Source organism: Megascapheus bottae, chromosome 18 (assembly GCF_031878675.1).
Source record: "Megascapheus bottae isolate mThoBot1 chromosome 18, mThoBot2.hap1, whole genome shotgun sequence".
NCBI lineage: Eukaryota > Metazoa > Chordata > Mammalia > Rodentia > Geomyidae > Megascapheus > Megascapheus bottae.
This window is the reverse complement of record NC_143526.1, coordinates 34,287,040-34,313,147: the sequence shown is the minus strand read 5'-3', so window position 1 is coordinate 34,313,147 and position 26,108 is coordinate 34,287,040. Positions and strand designations below refer to the sequence as shown.

Below are 26,108 nucleotides of genomic sequence, written 5' to 3'. Positions count from 1 at the left end.
GACAATGCTCACGCCTAGCATTAGCAAAGAAGAAAATCAGCAGTCTACCTACTCATTATACAGTGAAATGAAATTAGAAGTCTGTATACAACCCTGCATGTAAAAATGTTATTAAAGTGTGTTTGTTCATAATTACTCAAAGGTATCAACAAACAGATCCCTTCAATGGATGAAAGAAAAACAGGCTATAGCATATCAATAAAACGGAATAATACCCACCAATAAAAATGAATAAACTATGGATAAATGAAAGAACCAGGACAAGCTTCAAATGTATCTCACTAAATAAAAGAAATGAGAATCAATCCTACGAAACAGCTCAAAGTTTCTATACTGAAGGGATATAAAACATATGTGTAGGTGTCATGGGTTTCAGATGGGCCAGCAAGTTAAGTGAATAAAACAGAAACTGTAACACTTTAGTAGATGATACCCAAAATACAAATAAAAATAACTTATATGCATGATCGTGTGCTATACTGAAAACACTTGATATCTGCATTTGGCTTTCAATCTTTCCTCACAAGTCTCTTCTACTACAAAGTCCTACAAAGAAAACTGGTTATTTGGCTCTTTGGGAGTTGATAAATGATATTGCTTTGAACTTGGTTATTACAAGATCTGTCCATACCTTCTATTGCTATTTTATTCATCCTCCTTCCCATATACTCTGTAAAAGATAATATTATTGTGTGCATATTGATACTCTATGTTAAATTTTCCAGGGTTCTTTTATTTCTCTATTTTTAATCTCTGTGCTCCTGATTATTTCTTGGATTTAACTTCCACTTAGTTAACTGAATTTTCCACACTTTCCAACTCCCAAAGACCCAAATAACCAAAGTTTTCTTTGTAGGACTTTGTAGTAGAAGAGACTTGTGAGGAAAGATTGAAAGCCAAATGCAGATATCAAGTGTTTTCGGTATAGCACACGATCATGCACATAAGTTATTTTTATTTGTATTTTGGGTATCATCTACTAAAGTGTTACAGTTTCTGTTTTATTCACTCAACTTGCTGGCCCATCTGAAACCCACACTGGTAGTTAATGCATCCAGTGATCATGTTAATTATTCCATAGAGTTTTACTTCTATTTCTGTGTATTTTCCCTCAGTCTCTTCTTGCTTAAGGTAAGTGTCATCTCCATTTCCATCCTAGGAAAAGAGTCGAACAACCTCAGCATCTGTGCCTGGCAAAGCATACAGGAAATGCTTGTGAACTCTGCCTTCCAGTCCAGCAGATGAAGACATGATTGGTCCTGGCCCTGTAGCCAAGAAGACTTTTATGCTTCTTTGTAAAGGAAGGACTATTCAGGGCCTCAAATTAGAAAGTTTCTACCTGTCAACAACATTATGGGGCTTTCCCCCACTGAATCAGAAAGAATGCCTGGCCATTTCAGCAGCCCCTCCCCAGGGCGTGGTAATGGTAGCTAATGCCATGTCCTTTCTCCCAGCCAGCTGTGTAGGTACTCAGGGCTGGAGATGGAATATCAGTGGGAAATACAGAGGAGACAGCATGGGGAAAGAGCCAGTTGGGTCGAACAGCATGGTTGCATGTCCCCTCTGCCTCTTGAAGGCTGAGATTTGTGGATACCATAAAAGGTTACAGCCCCTCTTTGGAAGCCACAAATAACCCTGCTTGGACTATGACAGCTCTGCAGCCCTTGGCGTGCTGTTATCCACGTTGCCTGGGATTCCAGCAGTGCACTCAAGCAGCTGACCCCAAAGTGTGCTCTCTACAGAGCGTGGCGGAAGGGCTTTGGGTCGCTGGGGAGCCATTTCCTCCTGTGAGCCAATGCCCAGAGACAGAGCTCCATCTAATGAAATTACATACTTTCTTGGGTGATTAATAAACATGGTCTATTTCTCCATATGGGTTGAATATTCTTCAGTGAAAGGAATGTGAGTATATGAGGTCTGCTCAACTCTACCTCTTCCTCAGCCCGGCAATGGCTACAGCTCCTTGGTATTCACATGGTGATCTGAAAAAAAAGCAGTCCTTAAAAGTAAAGGTAAAAGACGCATGTACACACACATTCACAAGTCTGTGTAAAATAATCTGAGAAATGAGTAAACTCTACAGCTCATGATTATGTTTCCTGATTGTGGTACTGTACTATGATTACCTTGATATCATTGGAGGAAGCTGAATGAAGAGTATACAGGAAAACTGCACTACATTTGCAATTTATGAGTCTTAAATTACTTTGAAATTGATTCTCTCAGTAAAGGTATTATGGTATTTTTGTTTGGGGGCAAGCAGGGGTTGAACATAGGGCCTTGTACTCTTATTCACCTTTTTCACCCTCACTCATGTTCTACCACTTGAATCATGCCTCTAGTCTGATATTTTTGCTGGTTAATTAGAGATGCAGTCTCATACACATATTTTCCCCAGTCTGGCTCTGAACTTCAGTCCTCAGATCTCAGCCTTCTTAGTATCTAGGTTACTAACTAGGAATCATAATCATAGAGGTTGTAAAACACTCATTAAAACATAATGATTTCTGAATGATAGGATGACTTAGAAATTCCTGGTATGAATATTTTTTGGCTATGGGTCTGAGGCTAAACAATGTTCTCATCAGAGCCATGATTGGACATAGGACAGAATGAGACTGCCATGTAATTGGAACTCCAGAGGCTGCTGACATCTGGCCCTCACTGCATCCAAACAATAGCTGAGTGCTGACCACATGGTATACCAGGCCCACCTCTGGATGGCAGCACTTTCCACATGACCTAGGAATGCAAGTCCTAACCTTTGACCCCTCCTTGCAGTTCCACTGCCCACCCTGCATTGATGAGGAGCAATGAATGTAAAGGTAGGAGGTGTCACGTGTCCTCAGACTGCGGTCAAAATGACCCCTCTACAGCTCTAGCTGCATGTTATTATCAGGATACACACTCATCCTGCTGTCAGAATCTGCTAAAAGCCACTGTTGTCACATCTGTTCACACTGTGTCACACTGTGTGACACAATGTTGTCACACAGATAACTTTAAGATCACTAAAAAGAAAATATCCTTTTCTCCAAAACCGTAGTATGTAAAATGCAGAAACAACTTTCAGCTTCTGCTGAACTGTTTTCAACAACTGCCAAATTCATAAATCAATAAATATTTATTCTTTGAGAGTTATAGGCATTATTATTATAAGCCCAAAATTTGTGTATGTGTGTGTATATGCTAGTGAAATGGTTTGGCCTTGGGGCCCCAGGCTCGTTTTCTACTTTCTTACTCACAACAGAGTCCTACCACTTGAGCCATGCCTCCACTCCACCATTTTGCAGGTTATTTTGGAGAGAGTTTTGTGGATTTCTCTGCACAGATGGCTTCAAATTGTGACCTGCTGAGTCTCAGCTCCCTGATTAGCCAGGATTATAGGGCCCACCACCAGCTCCTAGTACAAGATGAATATTTTTTTTGACTCTGAAATTTAAGGACTTTATAGTTCCTATTCAAGGTGTTAGAAATTCAGCTGTAAACATAATAAGTAGAGTCTGTATCCATGCAGATTTTCATGCTAAGGGACATAATGAGAGAAACAAGAAAAATAATTCCAGACAAGAAAAATAAAAATTCTGATTATCTGTATTTGGCTTACTTTATTAAAACATACTGGTGCACATAATTCATGGGCTGAACAAAACCTGCATAGCCATTGTAAAATTTTGATGAGAATTTCCTTTGGGCAAACCTGGTATAGTTTTCTAAGCCCCCCAAAATCAAGGAGATGCTCTACTTGAGTGGAAAATGCTTATGAAAAAGACAGTGGAGTAAATATACAGGCTCTATAAGAAACAGCTTGACTTAGACCTACTTTTGTAGTGGTGTGACCAAAGGATAATGAGTGTGAAAGAGCACAGAGGTATGATAGAGCAGGAAAGCAGATATAAATGAGAAAACTCCTCCCGTTGCTGGAAAATACAAAGCTTTCCTGAACATGCCATAAAGAACCACCACAACTTGGAACAGCCCATCAGAGAAAGAACTGGGATTTATCGATTGCTCCCTTTTGACTCCAGGCCCCTTTGATCATGGGTTCCGCCGGCACAGTCCCATGGTTACATTTGAGGGGGGTGTTATCCAGTCTCTGTGGCTTTGAAGGAAATTAACTCATATTCCCGGTAGAAGAGACTACAGCTCAGCTTAGCAGTGAAGGAAGAAGCCATATCCATGGTCTTGGAACTGTCACCCTTGGGCTTTGAGTGTGGAAGCCCAGTGAAAGGAATTGTCAGAGCACAAAGCTTCAGAGAAGAGACAATGACAATGATTGAAAAAAAAATTTTAATGGACCAAGCAGGTAGGACCATGTGAGTCTAAAGTGTGAGATTTAAGTCTACTGTATCTACTGACTCCCATTTGTGATCATGTGAATGTTAAAATAATGAATGTTATTTTGAACCAGTGCACATATATGTAATCATATGAAGTCTATAAAAAATCAACTCCAAAATAGATTGTGTAGACACTCCTATTAGAACAGTAAACTAAAATATGTCAAAGAAATGACTAAAATCAAGCTCTGGATCACAAGTAGGACTGAGGAGACAGAGAAAGCTTTTCGATTGAGAAAAAATAGTTGAGAAATTTGCAAATATAAAACATTCTATTTTCTTGCTAATTTGGAGGGTGATTTTTCTAGTACTTACATAAAATATCTCTAGTACTTATATAAAATATTTCATATATACAAACATACATATATATTGCATTACATATTTTATATAAATATATTTATATATGCATATATATATAACTTTTTGGTTTATTACTTCTTCCTCAGAAAAAATATTTGTCTATCTGGGTATGCAACTCAGCATTATACCACAAATTCAGCTGGGACCCTACGTATTCGTCTATGTCTAGGGTCCCTTCCTCATTATGTGGCCTCTGGTCTCCAGAAAATGGTAGAGGTTCTGGCCATCAGTAATATTCATCGAAGAGAACAGAAAAGAATTTTCTTCTTTTGCAACACAGTTTCCTAGTATTTCACAATATTTACCTAAAGGAAATTACTCTTCACTTAATAATTTGAAATTTACTATCCATTAGGCTAGGAGATTGACTAGCTGATTTTTAAACACTTCACATTGAAAGTTCTTAATCTGAGGTCTGTAGATTTCAATGGAAAAAAAATACATTTTCACTTTCACTGACTCTCTTAACTGAAATTTTGCATTCCTATCTATTTGACAATAGACAACAATCACAATTGCATTAAAAAGTGTTTTCAACTTGGTCAGCAATAAAGATGTTTTAGAGTTTCATGTCCCAGCTGTGTTGAAATTTTATGAATGCTCCTGATGCTTCAGAATTAGAAGATTAGATCTCATTCTAAATCTTATTATTTGATTTTAATAACTCAGCACATACAATACTGTTTCAATATCTCAAGCATTCTGATATTTTTCAGGGTAAGTATTTTTATAAATCTACGTATCTTGTAGATTTAAGAATAGAGTTCTCCATAATGACATACAAAAACACACATGGAAAGACAGCCAAAATTAAACAAATAAAAAGATAGACAATTCTAAAAGGGAATAATCACACTTAGTAATGAGAGCATAAAATGGCATCACCATTTCAGTAAGAACTAGTGATATCTTATAAAAATATCTCACATACTTTCCAAATATCTAAAGATTTATATTTCAGTTCTCATTTGAAACAAGCATTTCTATAAACAAAATAAAAAACAAAACCTCTAATTATTAGTTATCCTCCTGAGAGGATATTGCCCTCTTATCTTAAAATTCCTTAACCAATCTTCTAAAGTTTTATTTGGTTTCAAATCAAAGAGTTTTCCCACTAGGAAACATGGTAGCTGAGAGTAAAGGTATGTTTATTACCTGTCTGTGTTTTAGTCTCCATGTTCTATGTAAGTAGGATACAGCAGTTACAAGTTTGGTCACTGATAATAACAAAAACAAGAGGCAAAATTACATACATGTGGTTACAGATTACTTCTTCTTAGGAAAAATAATTGCCTGGGTATGCGACCCAGGACTCTAATAACTTATATAACAAACCTAGCAGGGGCCCTACATATTCTTCTACCTTTAGTGTCCCTATGCTCATCCTATATCCTCTGGTCTCCAGAAAATGGTAAATCGAGTTCTGAACATCACCAATATTCATCAAAGAGAACAGAAAAGAAACTGAAGAGATATATTTGCCAGTTCCAATTGCTCTTTTTTTGGGTGGTGGGGGAGGGTGGTCCTGGGGCTTGAACTCTGGACCTGGATGCTATCCCTGAGCTCTTTAGCTCAAGGCTACTGTTCTCCTCCTTAAGCCACAGTGACACTTTCAGTTTTCTGGTGGTTAATTGGAGATGAATCTCATGGATTTATTCATGCCTAGGCTGGTTTTGAACAGCAATCCTTGAATCTCAGCCTACTGAGTGGCTAGGATTTACAGGTGTGAGCCACTGGTACCTGGTTAAATTTTGGTGGGTTTGTGTGTGTGTGTGTGTGTGTGTGTGTGTGTGTGTGTGAGTCCTGAGGCTTGAATTCATATCCTTGGCACTGTCCCTCCTTGGGCTTTCTCAGGGATGACACTCTACCACTTGAGCAACAGCACTACTTCTGGCTTATTCTATGTATGTGGTACAGAGGAATCGAACCCAGGGCTTCCTGCATGCTAGGCAAGCACTCTACCACTAGGCCATGCTCCTGGCCCCTTAATTCCAACAGCTCTGTTAAATCATCTCCACTTCAACATTTGAATTATATCCTCATTATATAGTAGTCACATGACCTCTTCAAGATACAGAGGAGTTTAGAAAATGTCAATTTCCAGTTGAACATTGATCTCCAAAATAAAACTGTGAGTTTTTTTCCTTCAAGAAGAAGGGAAATACAGTACTGGACAGACATAATAGTCAACCAAGGGACACAGAGTCCAAAATTAGGAAAGCTAGTTTAAGCTAGTTCATTGTTTCTAGAATTCTTTGACATGGTTCCTACTAACATACTTGTTGAGCTGCTGAATAATCTTCAAGGTTTTAATCACTGCCTCTCCTCTTCTACATCTTACCTATGTGTCTCCTAGCCTTGAATTTTACCAGCACAACTGACTGACTTTCTCCTTCTGAGCCTAGACCATAGCCTCAATAGCTCATCAGAAGCCAATGTGTGATTATAGATCATCAGGAATTCATCCCCACCTTTTATGTCAGGTGCATGCCTTCACTCTTCAGTGAAAACTTACAGAGACACAAAATTTTCCATCTGGGCTATTCCCAAATCCACTTGTCCTACCATAATTTGGGGAACAATTACGTTAATAAAATAATTCCACCAGAAATGCAGGGATGATGACTCTGTAGTCTACCACTTGGGATAGGAACTTTGCCAAGCTTCACATACCCAATTTACTGTCAGAGTCTCAGCACCACCTCATACAGAGCCATCTGCCTTTCGCAGCTCATTCTTAAGAGACATTATCTCATTCAGCCCTAAAAGGTAAAACATTTTAGTGTTGTTACACTTAGGAGCAAAGAAAGAGAAGACAGAAAGCCCACAGCTGTCCAATGCCATTACAGTAGATTACAAGGTGAGAGTGTTTATGTAGCTTTTTATAACACAAACCCCACTCATAACACTATCTGAAGATTGCAAAAGGAAAACATTAATGGCAGGAAATGCTAGAGTAAAAATATTCTTTATACCTTGGACCACATTATGGAAAGATATGTTTTATCAGGACAATATTACGCTGGGTGTTTACTGTTGTCTTCAAAGCAGTGTGAGTTTGTTTAAAAGTTAACCCTTGCCAGGCCTCTGAAAGTAAGGTGACAGAAATGAAAACAAAACAAAACAAACAAGCAGAAGCACAAAGTGTTCAGGTACTTGAGGTTGCAGAGATGCAGACCCCAAGACATTTGCTTCCATGCATGGTGACTATAACTGTCCTGGGCAAATGGCCTTCTAAGAAAGGCATCCAGGAAGAAATTAGAATCTGAGGCAGTTGACTCTGGAAAAGAAGAAAAGGACAAAGAGGCCATGCTCCCAGAGCGTAAGAATAGGATTTGGTTTCAGTATACTGTGGTGCTAGGACTGAAATGGTGAGGGCACGAATCTGCAGAAGACAGACTGCAGCTCATTCAGAAAAAAAAAAACTAAAGGGCAAGCATCTTAAAGAAATCCAGGAGCCCAAATAGAATGGGACTCCTGTGACCAGAAGAATTCAGCTAAAAAACATAGGTAGTCTTGTGAAGAACTATCAAACCAAAATAATTGGCAAAAATTATTTGGGGCTAGCTCCTTGTTCTATCTTACCAGGTTATGGCAGTCATTTCTGAAACCATCTTCCTGCTTTGACCTTGAGTTATGACAGATATAATCACTATTGGGTTTGCAATATCTTCACAATAGAATCATAAAGGAAGGACTAGCGGTCTAAGTCATGAAGACAAAGGGAGTTCATAGAAAGACAATAGTTCAAACAAGAGGTAGAGAAAGTGGTGCACTGAAGAGATGCTCTAGAATGTAAGAGTGACTAGAGAAATTTTATCAGAGATGCTTTATCTTTATCTTCCCAAAGCCACTTTTTTACCCAAAAGGAGAGGCCTGTCTCAGTGGTGCCCTGAACTTCATCTGTTAATGGCCACAAGGCCAATGCTTTCCTTTCCAGCATGGAGAAAGGAGGCCTAGGAATGTTTTTTTTGGCTCTCAGAGTCCAGAATCATGATCAATAGGATCAAATCAGCCAGAGGTCTGTTCCAGAACAGACCGGACATTTGGTGTGTGAACAGTCAGCCCAGCTATCAAGCCCTAGTTTCCATTACAAAAATAAGAAAAGCTTGAGGGAAATGAGATTGGAAAACCAAAGTAAGTAGGAGACTCAAGACATCCTCCTATTTGTTTTTCTTTTGTTTCTAGGCCCCTAGCCAGGAGGGCCCTCTTCCCAATGGTTGCCTGGTTACAGCCTGAGAGGTTTGCCTGGGTAACATCTGGAATAAAGGTGGGTGGGCAAGTAGCCAGGGCCTGCTCAACTTGAGTAGGATTGGAGAAAGAAAGGAAAATAGAAAATTTTTTTTCCAATTACTGCCCAACCTTGAGGACAAACGAAGGAAATATTTGAGATAAACAGAAAATATGTTAAAAGGTTTCCTTTTAAAAGATTATTCTATCTCATTAACATAGCAGAGAAATAGGAAGCATGATGGTGGAATTCTAGACGTTTAGGGCCATTTTAATAAATGGGATATTTTAAATTGATCTTTGCTCCCCATAACTCTGGATTTTTTGTCATGTAATATTATGCTTCAGGATAGACAGGTTCCATATTCAAATAGCTAATGCTCACTGCCTTCCACTGGTTATCTCCTTAAGTCCTTGCAACTTTCTGGAGTAAAAGTGAATCCTTAATGTGGTGAGAAATCTATCAAATAGCTTATGCTTGCCTGACAAACTGATTAGGAAGCCAACTATCTTTGCACCCTAGTCTCCTTGTACCTACAAGTAGCCTCCATCTCCAGTGACCACATCCAGTCTCATGCTATATCACATCAGTGGAACAGGAGATGGTCCAACATCATCGTAGAGTGCTTACTCTTAGATTTCCTGAGTTGAAGTCAAAGCTTTGAGCAAGTGACTTGTCCTGAGCTTCACATTTCTCATCTTTAAAAAAGGTAGATGGAAGAACTGAGTGAGAAATACTTAGCTCGCTGTAACTATAAATATTTAACCATGGATATAATTGTTTGTATGGGTTATGCTCTTGGTCTCCAACTGAGAATCCACTAATAAGAGTTTACTTCCTGGAGAAACAGGGGTGATGTTTGAGACATAGCTATTGGCTTTAAGGCACAGATCTATATTTTGGTTGATTGAATTTCCTCTTCCAAAACTTTAGCTTCACCTTTCCAGAGAGAGAGCGCGAGAGCGAGAGAGCGAGAGAGCAAGAGAGCGCGCGCGAGAGAGAGAGAGGCACTTACACATCAAGTTGCCTATTTGTTCTCCTCCCACAATTGTACCTGGATATCCATGAAAACAAATGAATTCATTCTCATGAGCACTGTCTACATACTTTGTAGGTATTGTTTAAGAATACTGACAAAATTGAAAGCATAACTTCTATGATGCTTCCTAGTAAGAATTGTAAGTGGAATTAAAGTTGAAATTCCTGTATAATGGAATGCCTTAAATGCCCACAGGGGAGAAGTTCTGAACATAGTTTCAGCCAGTGGGTTTTTTTTAATTCTAATCATTTTCTTCTAGGATTCTCAGTTGAAACAAAAGGGTTAAAGTCACTGGTTCTGGAATTATATATTGATCTGAGTTTATAACCAAGTAGCTTTAATTCTTTGTTTCTCAATTTCCTCATCTGCAAAGCAAACTGAATAATAATGAAAGTAGTACCTATTTAAGAGGCTGATAAAATTATAAAAAATGCATATCACTTCCTGAAACAATGATAGGTTCATGAATTATCATAATCAATGTAACCTGTAATAACTCTTGGACAATAGTCACAATCTCTCCTATAATTATAATGTAGGATCATCCTGGTTTTAACTCTACTAGGATACCTACAAGTAGATATTCTCCTTCCCAATCATGTGTATGAAAATAATACAGTATTAGTATCTTTGTTAAATTAGAAATGGTCACAAAGGTAAAACATAGGCTTAAATAGAAAACAAACAAACAAACAAAAAACCCCACAAGAGAACAACTACGAATAATCTCACAACAAAAACTGTCCCTTCTACACACAGGAGATTCAGGCACCCAATAGTAGCTTAATACATATTTTGTGAATGTGTCAAAAAAACTGCTGGAATTTCTAGTAAGGAATAAAAAGTAAACAAATCAAGATAGATCCTTGGTGTGGGCTCAAGAAGAAATCTTGTTATTCTACTCCATATTCAACTCAGATAATATTTTCTTTCCAAATTAATGGCCTGGTCATGTCTTGAACTCCAAAGACTTACCTATCATTAATCAGATAGGTATAAAGTATGTCTATGAAATGTTGATATTCACAAAATTCAAAATATATTTTCATTTAATACCCATAGAGTGCCAAGCCCTCCTGTACAAGGCATTATAGATTCAACCATAGATAAACTGCAATCTGTAAACTGTTTATTCTAAGCAATCATTTCCTGTTAGAATCCTCAGTTTAAAAGAACAGGTTAAAGATATTGGTCCTGGAATTAAATATTGACCTGATTTTAAGAAACATAGGACACACTTGGAGAAGTGGTCACAGAAATAAAGAAAAAAACCCCACTGAATCAACTATTATATCAAAACCATTATTTATACATGGTGGTAAGAAACAGTTTGGCTAGGCAGGAAGAACCCAAAGAGAAGATGTAGATGACTTGCATCTTACCTATGTTATTTTCATGCACCACATAAGGGAAAGAGCATCCTGAGTCAATGGAACAGCTGGCGCAACAGCAGGATAGACCCGTACGCACAGTGGAGGTGGATTACGCATTGGTGTGGTAGATGAGATGGGACTCACCCACTATAGGCTTTCTATGTCCTGTAGTTTGGATTTATTACCTGAGTAACAGAGACTCAATGAGGGTAAACTTTAAAAGCAGGTTAAGGAGAGGATGATGGATGTATATGGTAAGAAAGGAATAAGCAACCTTATATCATTCCAGAGTACAAAGTCAAAAAAGAACACAATGAGCCCAGTTTGGAGTGAACTCATTGCTAGGCTTCCCATGCAATTACCAAACAAGCTATGGAGATAATGGCTGGCTAGAAAGGATGTTTTGAAATATGGGGCACGGAGATAGTGTGATGCTTGCTTAGAGGTGGTGGACAATGTGCAGAGAGTTGATTATTTCTCTGGTCTAGGTCATAAATGTCTTTGAGCATCTCCTGTTATTATTCCAGACAATATCAAGAAAATGTCACACCCATATGCATAAGGTCTGCATTCAATTTTGGAATAGTCCAAGACTTTGAAGAGTACCATGGAACTCTCAGGTTAAGAAGCCCTGGGTTATTAGAACAAGATTAAGAGCCAGCTTGCAATCCTGGACACAAGGAGCTTAGAGGGTGAGTTGCTGGGAGAAAACACAAATGGAAATGCTTACAATTTCTAATCCCCAACCTCCAGAGTATAAAGCTCCAAGGAAGCCAAGTGACATTTGCTTTGGAGATTAAATGTACAAGTTTAGCCTTGTAGACTTTGGCGGCTCACATCAACTTGTTAAAATGTTTGACAAATATCTCTTCCCAACTTCCTACCCTTCTTTCTTTCTCCCTGCCTATACCTTCCAGTAAGTAGCTCTCAACCCTCACCATGAAAGCTACAGTCAAGATGTTAGAATTGGCATTTTTTTTTAATATGCTCAAGCTATGGAGAAAAGCTTATCATGGTGGTTGTAGATGCTTGGGGCTTTCGACAGACATTTGCAGCAAAGAAGGGTCACTTGAGGAGCAAAACAACACATGAAAATGAGAGGAAACAGCTTCTGAGCTTCAAGTCTTCTGCTTCTTCCTATAGCCAGTGCTCAACACATTAGGAACAGGCTTAGCAACAGTTGGGGAACTTCACTTAGTAAACAAAGCAGTCTGGGATAGCAGAGATGAATTTTTTTCTGAATATCTCTGAGATGGTCTTGATTCTGTTTACTATGGTGGGTCAATGCCTGAAGTCAATCTCTCTCGTTCATCTCATTTCTTGTGGTCTACTGGGACCACTGTGTCATCATCATTGTCCCTGCTTCCCCTTCTCTCTTTTTCACCTTGAGCCCTTCTTTACCACATTGCCCTCCAAATTTCCTTTCTGAAAAGTGTAATCCAAACTGTCCTTTTGAGAAGGCAGTCTGCCTTGAGTAGCTCTATAAGAGCAGTTGCGTACTATAAAACATACTTAATCCACGAAAGGACCTACTGTCTCCTTGAATTGGCTTTTGGATAAAGTATCCTAAATTAAGAAGTAATTTGCTTTTACCCTTGTTAATGAAGAGTTTGGTAAAGCATTGACCCAAAGGGCCAGGGACATACTTAATCTATTTTAAAAACACCTTTTCCAGATAAGAAAGGAAGTTGTAAATAGGTAAGTAATTTCCCTTAAGGTACAGGATATTTATTTTCCCCGAAGTTGAAAATACGGGTAAGCAACGTGTTGTGTTTCCATGTACAAATTTTAATGTTAGACTTATCACAACTTCAGGCTATTTTCACCCCCATGAAAATCCATATGGCTTAAATATTACTTTTTGCCTTTCTCTCCTTTCCTTTCCTTATCCTTTCCCTTCCTTTCAGCACATCCTGCTTCTTTATAGAACCTATGTTGTGTTGAGTGATATAGACCAATGCTTCTAAACCTTATTGGACACATGAATCATGGGGAGGCTTGTTAAATGGAACTCTGACTCAACACAGGTTCTGTAAGTCCAAAACATTCCCAGGCAATGTGAACCCCCGGGAAGTAACAGAATATGAAAAATAGAGGGTAAGACTGCTCCTGAGGACAAGCTGACAGTCCAGGGTCATTACTTACTTTGTCCCTTTTGGTCCATCCAGATAATTGCATCACGAAGAGAAAATGTTCATTCTTAATAGAAGGATGGGTGTGAGAGTGTTGGAGAAGAGGGCATCCTTCATTTCTTGTGGGTAACAAGGCCAGCATACTAGCCTGCTCACAAAACAACTGTTATTTTTACCCACTAGCTAAACAAATTATTAAACTGAAGCCACTTCATTCATCCATTTTATGACTTGCAAATAATAAGTAAAGAATATCCACAGTTCAGCAATAAACAGATGGGAGAACAAACTAATAGGTAAAATAACTACTCACAAATATAGCCAGAGGCAAAGGGGCTGGAACTCCTTACAGTACTCAAGCAAGGTGCTGCAAGGAATGAGTAGTCCCATTGGAGAAACAATCAGGTCAGAAGTTAATAGAGTCTTACTAGCTGGCCATGGTTTCTCTCTGGAATACAAGAGAGAGGAGGCTTAGAAAATTTCTGAATTTCTGTACAACAGAATCAAGCCAGTGAACAAAGTTCTACCAAAAATAGGCAAAGCTTTCTTCCAGGTACAAAGTCTCTTCACTTTGCTTTAGAAGCTGAGATGAAGCTGGGCACTCCTGGCTCATGCCTGTAATCCTGGCTTCTTAGGAGGCTGACATCGGGGGATCATGGTTCAAAGCCAGTCTGGGCATGAAAGTCTGTGAGACTCTTATCTCCAATTATCCATCAGAAAACCAGAAATGGTACTGTTGCTCAAGTGGTAGAGTGCTAGCCTTGAGCTGAAGAGTTCAGGGACAGAGGCTCAGACTAGAGTTTAAAAAAAGAATGAATGAAATGACTGAATGAAAAAAAGAAAATAAAGAACAAAAAAAGAATCTGAGATGAGTAGAAAAAAAGGACCTGAGACTCTTATTTCCAATTAACCTCTAGAAAAGGGAAGTGTGGCTTGGCTCAAGGGTAGGGCCATAGACTTGAACTGAAGTGCTCAGGGACAATGCCCAGGCCCAGGGGTAGGGTGGTAGCCTTGAGCTGAGGAGCTCAGGAACAGCACCCAGGCTGAGTTCAAGCCCCATGACCCACAGAAAAAGAGAAAAGAATAGGGGCCCTTGTATTCTTGCCTATTAGATGAGTTACATCATGCCTTCATTATTGGATCTTATTACTAAGCAAATATTTTTGTACTGATTCTCCCATATTTACCAGACACTGTTTCACAGAAGAAAGTCAGTATCCTATTTAAGGATGGCCCCTTTAGCCATCCATTTTCAAATGGTGACCCCAAGCAAGTAGGATTGTCATTATAAAATGAGGGCTAGGAGTGTGGCCTTGTGATAGACTGCTTACCTAACATGCACAAAGCCCTGGGTTCAATTCCTCCATACCATATACACAGAAAAAAGCCAGAAGTGGTGCTGTGGCTCACACAATGGTAGCCTTGAGAAAGCCCAAGGACATTGACCAGGCCCTGAGTTCAATACCTAGGAGGAGGAGGAGGAGGAGGAGGAGGAGGAGGAAAAGGAGGAGGAGGAGGGGAGGAGGAGGAGGAGGAGGAGGAGGAGGAGGAGGAGGAGGAGGAGAAGAAGAAAGAAGAAGAGGAGGAGGAGGAGGAGGAGGAGGAGGAGGAGAAAGGGAAGGGGAAGGAGAAGAAGGGGGGAGGGGGAGGAGGAGGGGGTGGAGGAGGAAGAGGAGGAGGAGAAGGAACCAATCTCAGTTTATGTATCTATGAGTGTGTCTTTTTGAAAAACCTCATTCCTTTAATAATACACATTTTATTATACACTAGTCACAAACTAATAATGATAAGAGATAATGATGTGGTATTTTTTTGCCAGTTCTGGGGCTTGAACTCAAGGCCTGAGCACTGTCCTTCAGCTTTCTCAAGGCCAGAACTCTACCACTTTAGCCACAGTACCACTGCCAGCTTTTGCTATGTATGTGGGTACCAAGGAATCGAAGCTGGGTCTTCATGCATGCTGGCAAGCACTCTACCACTAGGACAAACTCCTGGCCCCATGATGTGGTGCTGCTTTAAGGCTTGAAACATACCCAGTTGCAAAGGAAGTGAAAAAGCCAAAGCAAAGATGTAGTGCTAGCCAGAGGTGCCTGGGCCTTTCCATTCTTCCATTGCCTGATTGCCCAATCCCACTGACAATCTATTCTTATTCCTAGAGCATCTCTTCTTGACTTTTCCAGTGTCTATGCCTTTCCATGTGGGCTACCACTGTTTGCCTGAGAGTCAGTTTCCTTGGCTCACCTGGTTTGACCTGGCCTGAATTTATGTCTTCTTTAGTATAACATTACAGATTGATCCAGGTAACTGTCCCTTCAAAAGACCATAGTCACATGGGCAAATATACTTACTACATTCAAGGCACCTGTGTAACTTGAGGAAATAAGTGAGACTGAGATAAATGAAGAGAATGATGAAAGAGGTAACACTGATCAAGTTGCATTCTCCTTATAAACTGCCATGTTAAATAGAAGTGCCTTTGTACAACTATTTAAAGGCAATAAAAAATTATTAAGGGGGAGGGGAAGGCCAGAATTTAGCTAAACCAGCACCTTTGGGATGGATCCTCATGCATGTATTTTTTCAATTCTCTCCAAGGGATTCTTCTGTGTACCCCAAATTGGAACCTGGTACTCAAAATCAAATCTTTTTAGAAGGCAGTCTTTCCTTTCTTTTCTGTGCAATTTACTGTATTCTGTGCCATCATTAACCCCCTCAGTCAAGGTCATCATTTTAACCTGGTGGATGCTTTTTTGAATTGTCTTCTTACAGAGGTGTAATTTGACATTGTTTACCTCTCTTGATTCATGAAGCCCTCTGGGATAATTTCCTGCTTTTCTTCTAGAACTTGGACTGCTTCTCTTCGTTTTCCACCATGGGCTCTTGTTTTTCTAGTTTTGAGGTGGAATGAGGACAGGAAACAGCCTACATAGCAGGGCTCTCCCTGGGGCTTTATATTGCTGAAATTCTTATATGGATAATAGTGTGCAGAAAACACTCTGAATTTAAAAGAAAATGGAGCCAGTTCCAAAAAAATACGTACAAACACCAGGAATCACAGGGTATCGAAGATGCCAACCAGATGTTGCTCAATGCCAGCTGTGAGAGTTTGGGATCAGACCCCCAAACTTGGTTCTGATGGAACACAAAAGCCGTTTTCATCCAGAACAAAGCTCCTGGGGGAACTCTGGCCAAGCTTTTACACAGCCAGAGGGACATCAAGGTTAGTGGGGAGGACATTGTGACATTACTTTCAGGCTGCTGTACTGTAAATTCAAGAACTTGCTCATCTCTTGGTATTAAAGCCATAGGAGGGAAGAGAAAACCCACATCATACCACCTTGGCTCCTGGGAAAAGTGCTAAGGATTAAGACCAGAAGGCACATGAGGGAAGGATCTGAGAACAGGACAGCTGTAGCAACAGCCCCTCCCAATCTCTAGGATCTGAGCCGTTATGGTTCTGTTTTAAAATAAACTAAGATTCAGATGAACAGAAAGTTTGTGTTTCACATTAACATTGTGGCTTTTTCTCAGCTGGGTGTTTTTATTTTCTCTGTCACTTTGCATTACAGGAATAACACAGCTTTCCAAGAGAACAGCTCCATTAGATAAGTAAACAGAGAGAAGTGTAGAGTGTATACTGTAGCATTTGAGGCTCCTTAATTCAAAGAACCCTTGGTCATGAAGGTCAACAATTGTTAGTCCAAGGCATCAGCTTTGGGCTCAGTTCTAAACCTGTCTGACAAAAAGATGCTATCTCATCTTATAGGCTATGGTTTGATTTCCATAAGCCAGAAATAAAATCAGCAAACAGTTCACCCCTCTGCTTGTTCCAGCCCTTCCCAGCACAGTTGGTGACAATGACTGTGGGGGTACCAGCAACCTCAGCTTTGTACAACCATAAGATGCTGAAGTAGGTTAAAAAGAGAATGCCTGGGCCCAGAGTTTGGCGTAGTGGTAGAGTGCTTGCCTAGCATACATGAAGACCCAGCTTCAATTCCTAGGAACCACAAATATAGAAAAAAAAAAAGCCAGAAGTGGTGTGTGGCTAAAATGGTAGAGTTCTAGCCTTGAGAAAGCCCAAGGGCAGTGCTCAGGCCCTGATTTCAAGACACAGGACTGGAAAAAAAAAAAGAATGCCTGCTTTCCAAGAAAATGAGGTCAATATACATGGCAGTGAGAGAAAATTCATAGCCAGATATACACAGGAACCTATTCAAGCCAAATTCATATGTATTGCCAAAGGTCTGGCTGCCTGACTGACTTCTATAAGGTTCTTGGTCTGTATAATACTATGCAGGAAAACACCATAGCTCTCCAATCTAATCCCCCTCCACAAGGCCTGTTTGCTGAGAAATTCTATCATATCCATCCTCTTTGCTGAATGAGCAGGACATTGATGGAATGAAGAGAACTTTCATAAGGGTTCACTGGTTCCCACTCCTGCAATAAGACTCTTACATATAACCTTGAGCCAGAGGATGCTTGGCTTGCTTTACTTCTGAAAGTTAGGGATTTAAATTACTATCTTCTTCCCCAAGCAAGCCTGGCTAGTTCCTCTCAGAGTATAACACATGCTACTTTGAATTCGCTTCTTTCTTGTTGAGCAAGTCCAGCATGATCTCATCTAGAGCTAATCAGCATTGGAGACAGCAGAATTCCTATTGAAACCTAATTTTCCTCACCTTTGCTCCCCTGCCCTCTTGGCTCTTCTCTTCTTTTTCTTTCCTTTCCTTTCCCTTTCTTCTTTTGATTCTCCCTTTGGAAACAAGATTATTATTACTTAGTCTAGTGTGGGCCTCAAACATTCAATTTCCTGTTTCAGTGGGATTACAGGTATATATAATCATGTCCCAAAACAGTACATTCTTGTTTAATTGCTGTGTGTGTGTGTGTGTGTGTGTGTGTGTGTGTGTGTGTGTGTGTGTGTGTGTGAGTGTGGCTGGGGTTTTAATCTGGGCTTTGTACATGTTAAGCAAGGAGTTTACAGTAAGCTTTATCCCTAGCTCTAGGAACTCATACCATCAATATACCAATGGCACTTTGTCAAGCATGTATTATGTTCTGAAGTCTTTTACAATGATCACATGAATTTACAGAAAAACTAAACAATTCTTTCTACACCAAAAATTCATGTATTTTAATAAATCAAGGGGGGTAAATCCAAATCTTTTTTCAAAACACAATTTACCATGACAAGTAACAGAGCACAGGAGAAATGCTTATGATTTTCCCCTTGTCAGTTTATTTCTGTTTTTATTTCTTAAAAATTGTTCTTGAATAGTATAACAAGAATCTGGCCATGGGGACAAGAATTGGCCAGGGGACACATTTTCTGTTTCTATAACATACTGACAACAAAAGACACCAACCATCCATCAGTGCTTCTGCTCACAGAATAAGCATATCCTGCTAAACTCTAATTTTAGTGTTTTACCATTGGACGCTTTTAACTCAAAAAAATAAAATGAACCCTCCAATACCCTTCACATACCTGCCACAATGATAGATTTATGACAAATTTATTTTCATCTGGGGTCCTGTCCATTGGCCCATTTCCCAGATTATTTTTAACTTGTCAAAGGTATTTGTCACTATACTTGGAGCATAGTTTAACATTCATCTCTACAAAACTACACCTTCTTTTCTCAAATGTCATCATAATTACATTATAATACCTGCAAATTAATAACTAACCCAAAAAAAGAGAACTACAGACCAATCTCTCTGATGAACACAAACACAAAGCTCCTCAATAAAATACTGGCCAACAGAATCCCGAAAAAAATTTTAAAAAGCATACACTATGATGAAGTAGGATTTATCCCATGGATGCAAGGCTGCTTTAATAGCCACAAATCAATTAATGTAATATGTTATATCAACAGAGCTAAGGTTAAGAAACATGATAATTTCTCTGGATGCCAAGAAGGCATTTGACAAAACACAACATCCATTCATGTTGAAAGCACTAGAGAAAATAGGAATAGGAGGTAAATTCTTTAAAATAATTAAAGCCATATATTACAAACCTACAGCCAATATCATACTAAATGAAGAAAGACTAGAACCATTTACCTTAAAATCCAGAACTAGACAGGGATGCCCACTCTCTCCAGTTCTCTTCAATATAGTGCTGTAACCCTTAGCCAGAGCAGAGAAGGACATTAAAGGGATCCACATAGGGAAAGAGGAAATTAAACTATCCCTATTTGCAGATGAGATGATTCTATACCTGAATGACTCAATAAATTCCACTCCCAAACTCCTAGAAATAATAAATCACTTCGGCAAAGTGGAAGGATACAAAATCGACCTTCAAAAGTCAGTAGGCTTTCTGTCCACCAACAATACAGAAATAGAAAGGGAAATCAAGAAAATGATATTATTTGCAATAGCCCCTCAAAGAATAAAATATTTAAGAATTAACCTAACCAAAGATGTAAAGGAATTATTTAATGAAAACTATAAAACCCTAAAGAAAGAAATCAAAGAGAATATCAAGAAATGGAAAGACATCTCATGCTCATGGGTAGGGAGAACCAACATAGTGAAAATGGCCATACTGCCAAAATTGATATACAATTTCAATGAAATCCCCATCGAAATCCCAAGGACATTCTTTACTGAAATAGAAGGTGTAATCCAAAGATTCATATGGAACAACAAAAGACCTAGAATAGCCAAAGCAATTCTAGGCAAAAAGAGCAGGGCAGGTGGTATTATATACCAGACTGAAGTCTACTATAGAGCCATAATAACAAAAACACCTTGGTATTGGCATAAAAAGAGACAAGAAGATCAATTCAACAGTATAGGAGATCCAAAAATAAAACCACATACCTATACTCAACTTATTTTCAACAAAGGTGCCAGAGATATATCGTGGAATAAGCACAGCCCCTTCCATTATTGGTGCTGGGAAAACTGGGAAGCAACATGCAGAAAACTAAAAATTGATTCCAGCCTGTTGCCATGCACAAACATTAACTCGAAATGTATCAAAGACCTCAATATCAGACCTGAAACTCTGAAAGTTCTACATGATAAAGTAGGAGAGACACTGAAACTCATAGGCACAGGCAAAAACTTCTTGAACAGAGTCCCAGGGTCACCACAGATTGCAGAGAGACTTAACAAATGGGACTACCTAAAAAAATTCTGCACAGACAAAGGCATAGCTACTAAAGTAGAAAGACAGCCAACCAACTGGGAAAAGATATTTACCAATAATAACATCAGACAAATACATAATATCCAATATCTACAGGGAACTGAAGAAACTAATCCCCCCCACAACCAAACCAATCACTAAATGGGCAAGGGAACTAAAGAGAGACTTATCAAAAATAGAGGTTAAAATGGCAAAGAAACATACAAGAAAATACTCATCGTCTATGGTCATAAAGGAAATGCAAATAAAAACAACCCTAAGATACCACCTTACCCCAATCAGAATGGCCAATATTCTGAACTCAGACAATGACAAATGCTAGCAGGGATGTGGAGAAAGAGGAATCCTACTTCACTGCTGGTGGGAATGTAAACTAGTACAGCCACTCTGGAAGACAGTGTGGAGATTTCTCAAAAACCTAAAAATAGACCTTCCCTACAATCTAGCTATACCACTCCTGGGCACATACCCTAAGCATCATAAACCAGGATATGTTTTTTTTTTAATAAACCAGGATATGTTAAGGACACCTGCACAGCCATGTTCATCACTGCACTATTCACAATAACCAAGCAATGGAAACAACCCAGATGCTCCACTACAGACGAATGGATACAAAAAATCTGGTACAAAAAAAAAAGAGTCTCAAAAAATCTGGTACATATACACAATGGAATGCTACATAGCCAACAGACAAGATCAAATAATGGCATTCGCTGGGAAGTGGATGAAACTAGAGCAAATCATGTTGAGCAAGTCAAAACCAAAGGAACAAAAAGTACATGGTCACCTTGATAGGTGGATATTAGATCCAACAGTACAAGAGAGGAAATTCAGTATTTGGGTACCCAAGGTCATTGACATGGTCTTGGAGATTTAAATATAACTACATAGACCTAAAATATATGATGGGATATATACGCTGTAGACATAGTGTTATATAGATCGTTATGTATCTATGACATACAAACTCTCAGCTTAATTTTAATTATGGTCTAAAATTTATGTGCCAGTGATCACATATAGAGATTCCCTTCTTGAATTCTTGTTAAACATGACATTTAAAATGTGAAGCAAAGATCAGTGTTAATAAAATCTTTTAAAAAATTAATAGCTAATTGTATCAAATCCATAATCAGTATTCAGATATTTTCTTGTTTCCTTAGTCTTTATGTGTAGTAATACTTTAAAAATCAGAATTACAATATGATATCTTGCAATGTTTTATTGATATGTTCATTTATTTGAGGCATAGGTTTTGTCTTTAAAAATTGCTTTATTAAAGAATGATTGACATGTGAAAGTTTTAATGTATATATCATGATAAATTTAGTTATCTGCATATATGTGAGGCTATCACCACCGTCAAAGTTTCCCTAAGTTTCCTTCTGATCCCATTATTGTCACTGTTATAAACATGTGCATGTAGTAACAATACTTAGCATTAATTTGATTTTCCTAGCAAGTGTAGCTTTTTTGCTTTTTTGCTTTTTCCTTTCTGAGGTACATTTCCCCATCGTTTCTTCTACTAGCCTCAGATAACCACTATCCTATTCTCTTCCTCTCTCAGTTTGACTATTCTAGATTCCATATACAAACAAATCTAATATGTACTCATTAGTGAATCAGCAAGTCCGTGTCTCCCCAAAAAGCACCTGCATAATTATCTAATGTACAGACACACTTAATGGTACACTAGCTTTAACCATGATATCTCAGGATCTGGTTCTGATGACTGAGCTGATGGAAACATTTCTGCTGCAGTTATTGATGGGAAAATCCAGAGGTTATTGGAATGTAAGCCCTTTACAGCACTTAGTCTTTTTCCGTTTAGTCCAGACTAGTGTGAATAATTATGAACAAGCTAGACAAACATTTATAACATGCATTTTGAAAAGTGGTTTTGCAACCCTCATGGATGCATCTCCTGGTCCCATGAGGAGAAATCTGAACGTGGCCAGAGTTTAAAAGTCAGACTCTCACAGAGGTGTTGGGAGGAAAATTGAATGCAGAATCCCTTCTAAGACTCAGTTCCCAGCCTGAACTGTGAATCTAAATTGGAATCCAAGATATGCCAGAAAACCACTCCATCAAGAGTTAAAGCATAGTTCATTATTCTCTCCATGTATACATGAACACAGAGATACTTGCATATTCTGCATGAGAGCATAAATGATGTTACTGGAAGGACTGGGAATTGAACTTAGGCCTTTGTGCTTGTTAAGCAGGTATTCTCCTACCTGAGCAATGCTGCTACTCCTTTTTTTAATTGTATTTTCTCATCGGGGTAATGTATAGAGGGGCACAGTTATGTTCATCAGGTAGTGGGTACATTACTTCTCAAACACTGATACCCCTTTCTCATGGTTTTGTCCCCATTTCCCTACATCCCTTTCCAGTCATCTTGTTTTCCCCCTTCCCTTCCCTATTTCTAATAAACACAGTTTTATCCAGATAGTCCTGGACGGCAATCATCCTATTTATGCTTCCTGTGTAACTGGGATGACAAGTGTATAACATTATACACTTGGTATATATGGGGTATTGCCTATTCTGTCTGGACTATCTTCAAACTTGGATAGCTGGAGTTGCTGGTGAGAGCCACTGAGTCTGGTTGGCTGTAGAATTTTGATCTCAGCTTCTATTTTCTAGAGCTCTGCCCTATACAACAGTGGTGACTCAATCACATTGGTCCCTTATCCAGCTGTGGCAAAAATGACTATATGTCACATTCCCTATGCAAAGTGTCTGAAATGCAGCTATAGTCTAAGACCTTTCTGCAGCCTGACTTAAGGAGCTGCTTTACCCACTGAATAGCTTTCAACCGTCTGCCCCTAAATCTTGAAGACCAAGGTTATCCTTTCTGCTGTTTGATTTGAACCTTTCCTTTTTTTCTCTTTAGGGAGGTGTTTTAGGATGGAATTTTGCCTAATTCTTGGAGTTCTTGTGTCCTAGTTTACTATTTCTGAATGTCACACATTTCCAAATTTTTTCTCATACTGCCTGGGACTATTTGGAGATGTTATACTCTATCTCAGAGAGTAAATCCCATTAGAACGTTCAACAGAAAGAATTATCCTCTATCTGTGACATCCAGCACAGTAGCTACCAGCCTGATCATCTTCCAGTCAACCATATGCAAGCCACTGCCACAACATTTGACAAGAACACTGCTATATGTGGGCATCTGTCAGCCACCTAGTGAGCCTCAACTCTGTCATCTGTACAGTGGGGTAATGTGACAACCTACATAGGCTTGTTCTGATATAGTTTTAGTTGTTATAGTGTTAGTAAAATGCTTGTTATGGAACCTAACACACAGTAAGTGCTCAATAAACATTTTCTTTCCTCATTAACAAGCAAGTCTGAAAATGGTGGGGGGGGACAGTCAGGTGGCTCACAATTCTTTGGGCTACTCAACACTGCCCTGTTTATCTTCCCAAGAATACCTCTGGAGCAGTGACTGGAAAGTTTTGCTTGCCTTCCCTATAGCATGTTTCCACTGGTCTCCTCTATAATCAAGGAGGAGCTCTGCTCTGCAGGAGGATGGAAATGAATTCACTGTACAATCTTTCTTCCATTAAAAAGAAAGTCCTTTACAAAGGCCTCATATCTAAAATATATCTACAGCTAAAAGAAATTGAATCTCTCCAAAACAAATCTTCAAAGAAACAACCATCCCATTAAAAGATGGGCCAAATACTTAAAGAGAGTCTTCTCTGAAGAAGAAATAAGAATGGCCTATAGACACATGAAGAAATGATCGACATCTCTAGCCATAAAAGAAATGCAAATCAAAACAAATTTGAGATTCCACTTTACTCTGGGCCATCATCAAGAAATCTAATAACAGATGCCGGTGGGGGTGTGACCAGGAGGGATTGCTACCACACTGTTGGTAGGAGTGCAAACTCATTCAACCACTATGGAAAGCAGTATGGTGGTTCCTCAAAAGACTAAACATAGAGTTCCCTTAAGACCCAGCAATTCCACTCCTTGGCTTTTACCCAATCGTCCAGAAACAAGGACATACTAAACCCACTAGCACAATAATGTTCATTGCAGCACTATTTACTATAGCAAAGATATGGAACCAACCCAGATGCTCTTCAGTAGATGATTGGATCAACAAGATGTGGTATTTATACACAATGGAATTCTATGCTGTCATCAGAAAGAATGGCATCACCCTATTTGTAAGGAAATGGAAAGACTTGGAAAAAAATCATATTAAGTGAAGTAAGCCAGACCCAAAGGAACATAGGCTCAATGGTTTCCCTCATTTGTAATAATTAATACACACCTAGGACTTTCCTAGCAGAGGATTACAATAGCTCAAAACCTAGATACATAGGTCATATAGGATGAGGCTATGTGAAACAATCTCTAGGACATGGAAACAAGAGCTTTATCTTGTGTGATTGTTGTTCTTAATGTACTATATTATTTCTCTTCTCTTTGGTTGCACTTTGTTTAATCTCATATTGTTACTGTATCTGACTTTGTTACCTAGCATATTGTATATATGTTTATTTGTTCATTTGAAATAGTAAAGGGAAGGGGGGAAAACAAGATGATTGGGGAGGGGAATGGGGACAAAAACATGAGAAGGGATATCAATGTGTGAGAAGTAATGCACCCTCTATCTGGCGATTATAACTGTAACTCCTCTATACATTACAATAAAAAAAAAACAAGAAAATCCTTTAAAATGTGTAGGTTGAGGCCTTACTCCCTTTCTTCTTCAAGAGGCCCTAAGACAACTACAGTGGCAACTGCAGTCCTAGAGGAAAAAGGAAGGAGAATGGGAGAGAGAGACAACCAGGCTCTGTTCCTACTGGAAGGAGAAGCTAACAGCTCTTGTGTAACTCAGAGGACTAGTGGGAGATGCCTTCATAGCCCCTGAAACACAAGGATGATTTTCCTTAATCTCCATTTCTCTAGGCTATGGCCCTCTCCCCTTCTAAGATTTCTCCAAATGCCATGGTACATTCTAATCTCATGGCCTCCTCTAACTCTGGGATTTCTTTTGTTTTCCTTTTTTTTTGTGGGGGAACATGGGGCTTGAACTCAGCCTGGGTGTTATCCCTGAGCTCTTCAGCTCAAGGCTACAGCCCTAACCTTGGGCCAAGCCTCACTTCCCATTTTCTAGAGGTTAATTGGAGATAAGAGTCTCAGATCCTTTTGTGCCCAGGCTGGCTTTGAACCTTGATCCTCATATCTTAGTCTCCTGAGTAGCTAGAAATTACACACATAAGCCACCATGTCCAGCTAACTCTGGGATTCCTAATCAGCTAAATATGGGCTGTATATTTGTCTTTTCATTAAGTAAAGCACACATAGGTATTATGAAGCAAAACATAGGACAGAATTAACTCACTTTCTTTTAATGCAATGGACTTTATATTAAGCTGGACTTTTACAAACAGATCATGCACTAGCAATGCCCTCCTCTTCCT

General features: G+C 39.1%; 1 protein-coding gene across 21 annotated transcripts in view; it reads right to left on the bottom strand.

Moving 5' to 3' along the window:
* Positions 1 to 26,108, bottom strand: part of LOC150050474 (uncharacterized) — a 542,379-nt gene that overhangs the window by 75,139 nt on the left and 441,132 nt on the right. For 12 of the 21 annotated variants that reach the window (XR_016538651.1, XR_016538654.1, XR_016538655.1 and 9 more), the window contains 4 exons: positions 13,792 to 13,926; positions 7,377 to 7,465; positions 5,859 to 5,920; positions 1,846 to 1,982 (listed from right to left, as the gene is read on the bottom strand). Coding sequence is in view for 1 of the 21 variants with exons in the window: in XM_090352368.1 (XP_090208494.1) it covers positions 13,792 to 13,926 (135 nt within the window). In the remaining 20 variants the exon portion in view is untranslated. Of the gene's footprint in view, positions 1 to 1,845; positions 1,983 to 5,858; positions 5,921 to 7,376; positions 7,466 to 11,355; positions 11,532 to 13,791; positions 13,927 to 26,108 lie in introns of those variants that run through there. The other 9 variants (XM_090352362.1, XM_090352363.1, XM_090352368.1 and 6 more) reach the window with 7 other exon arrangements.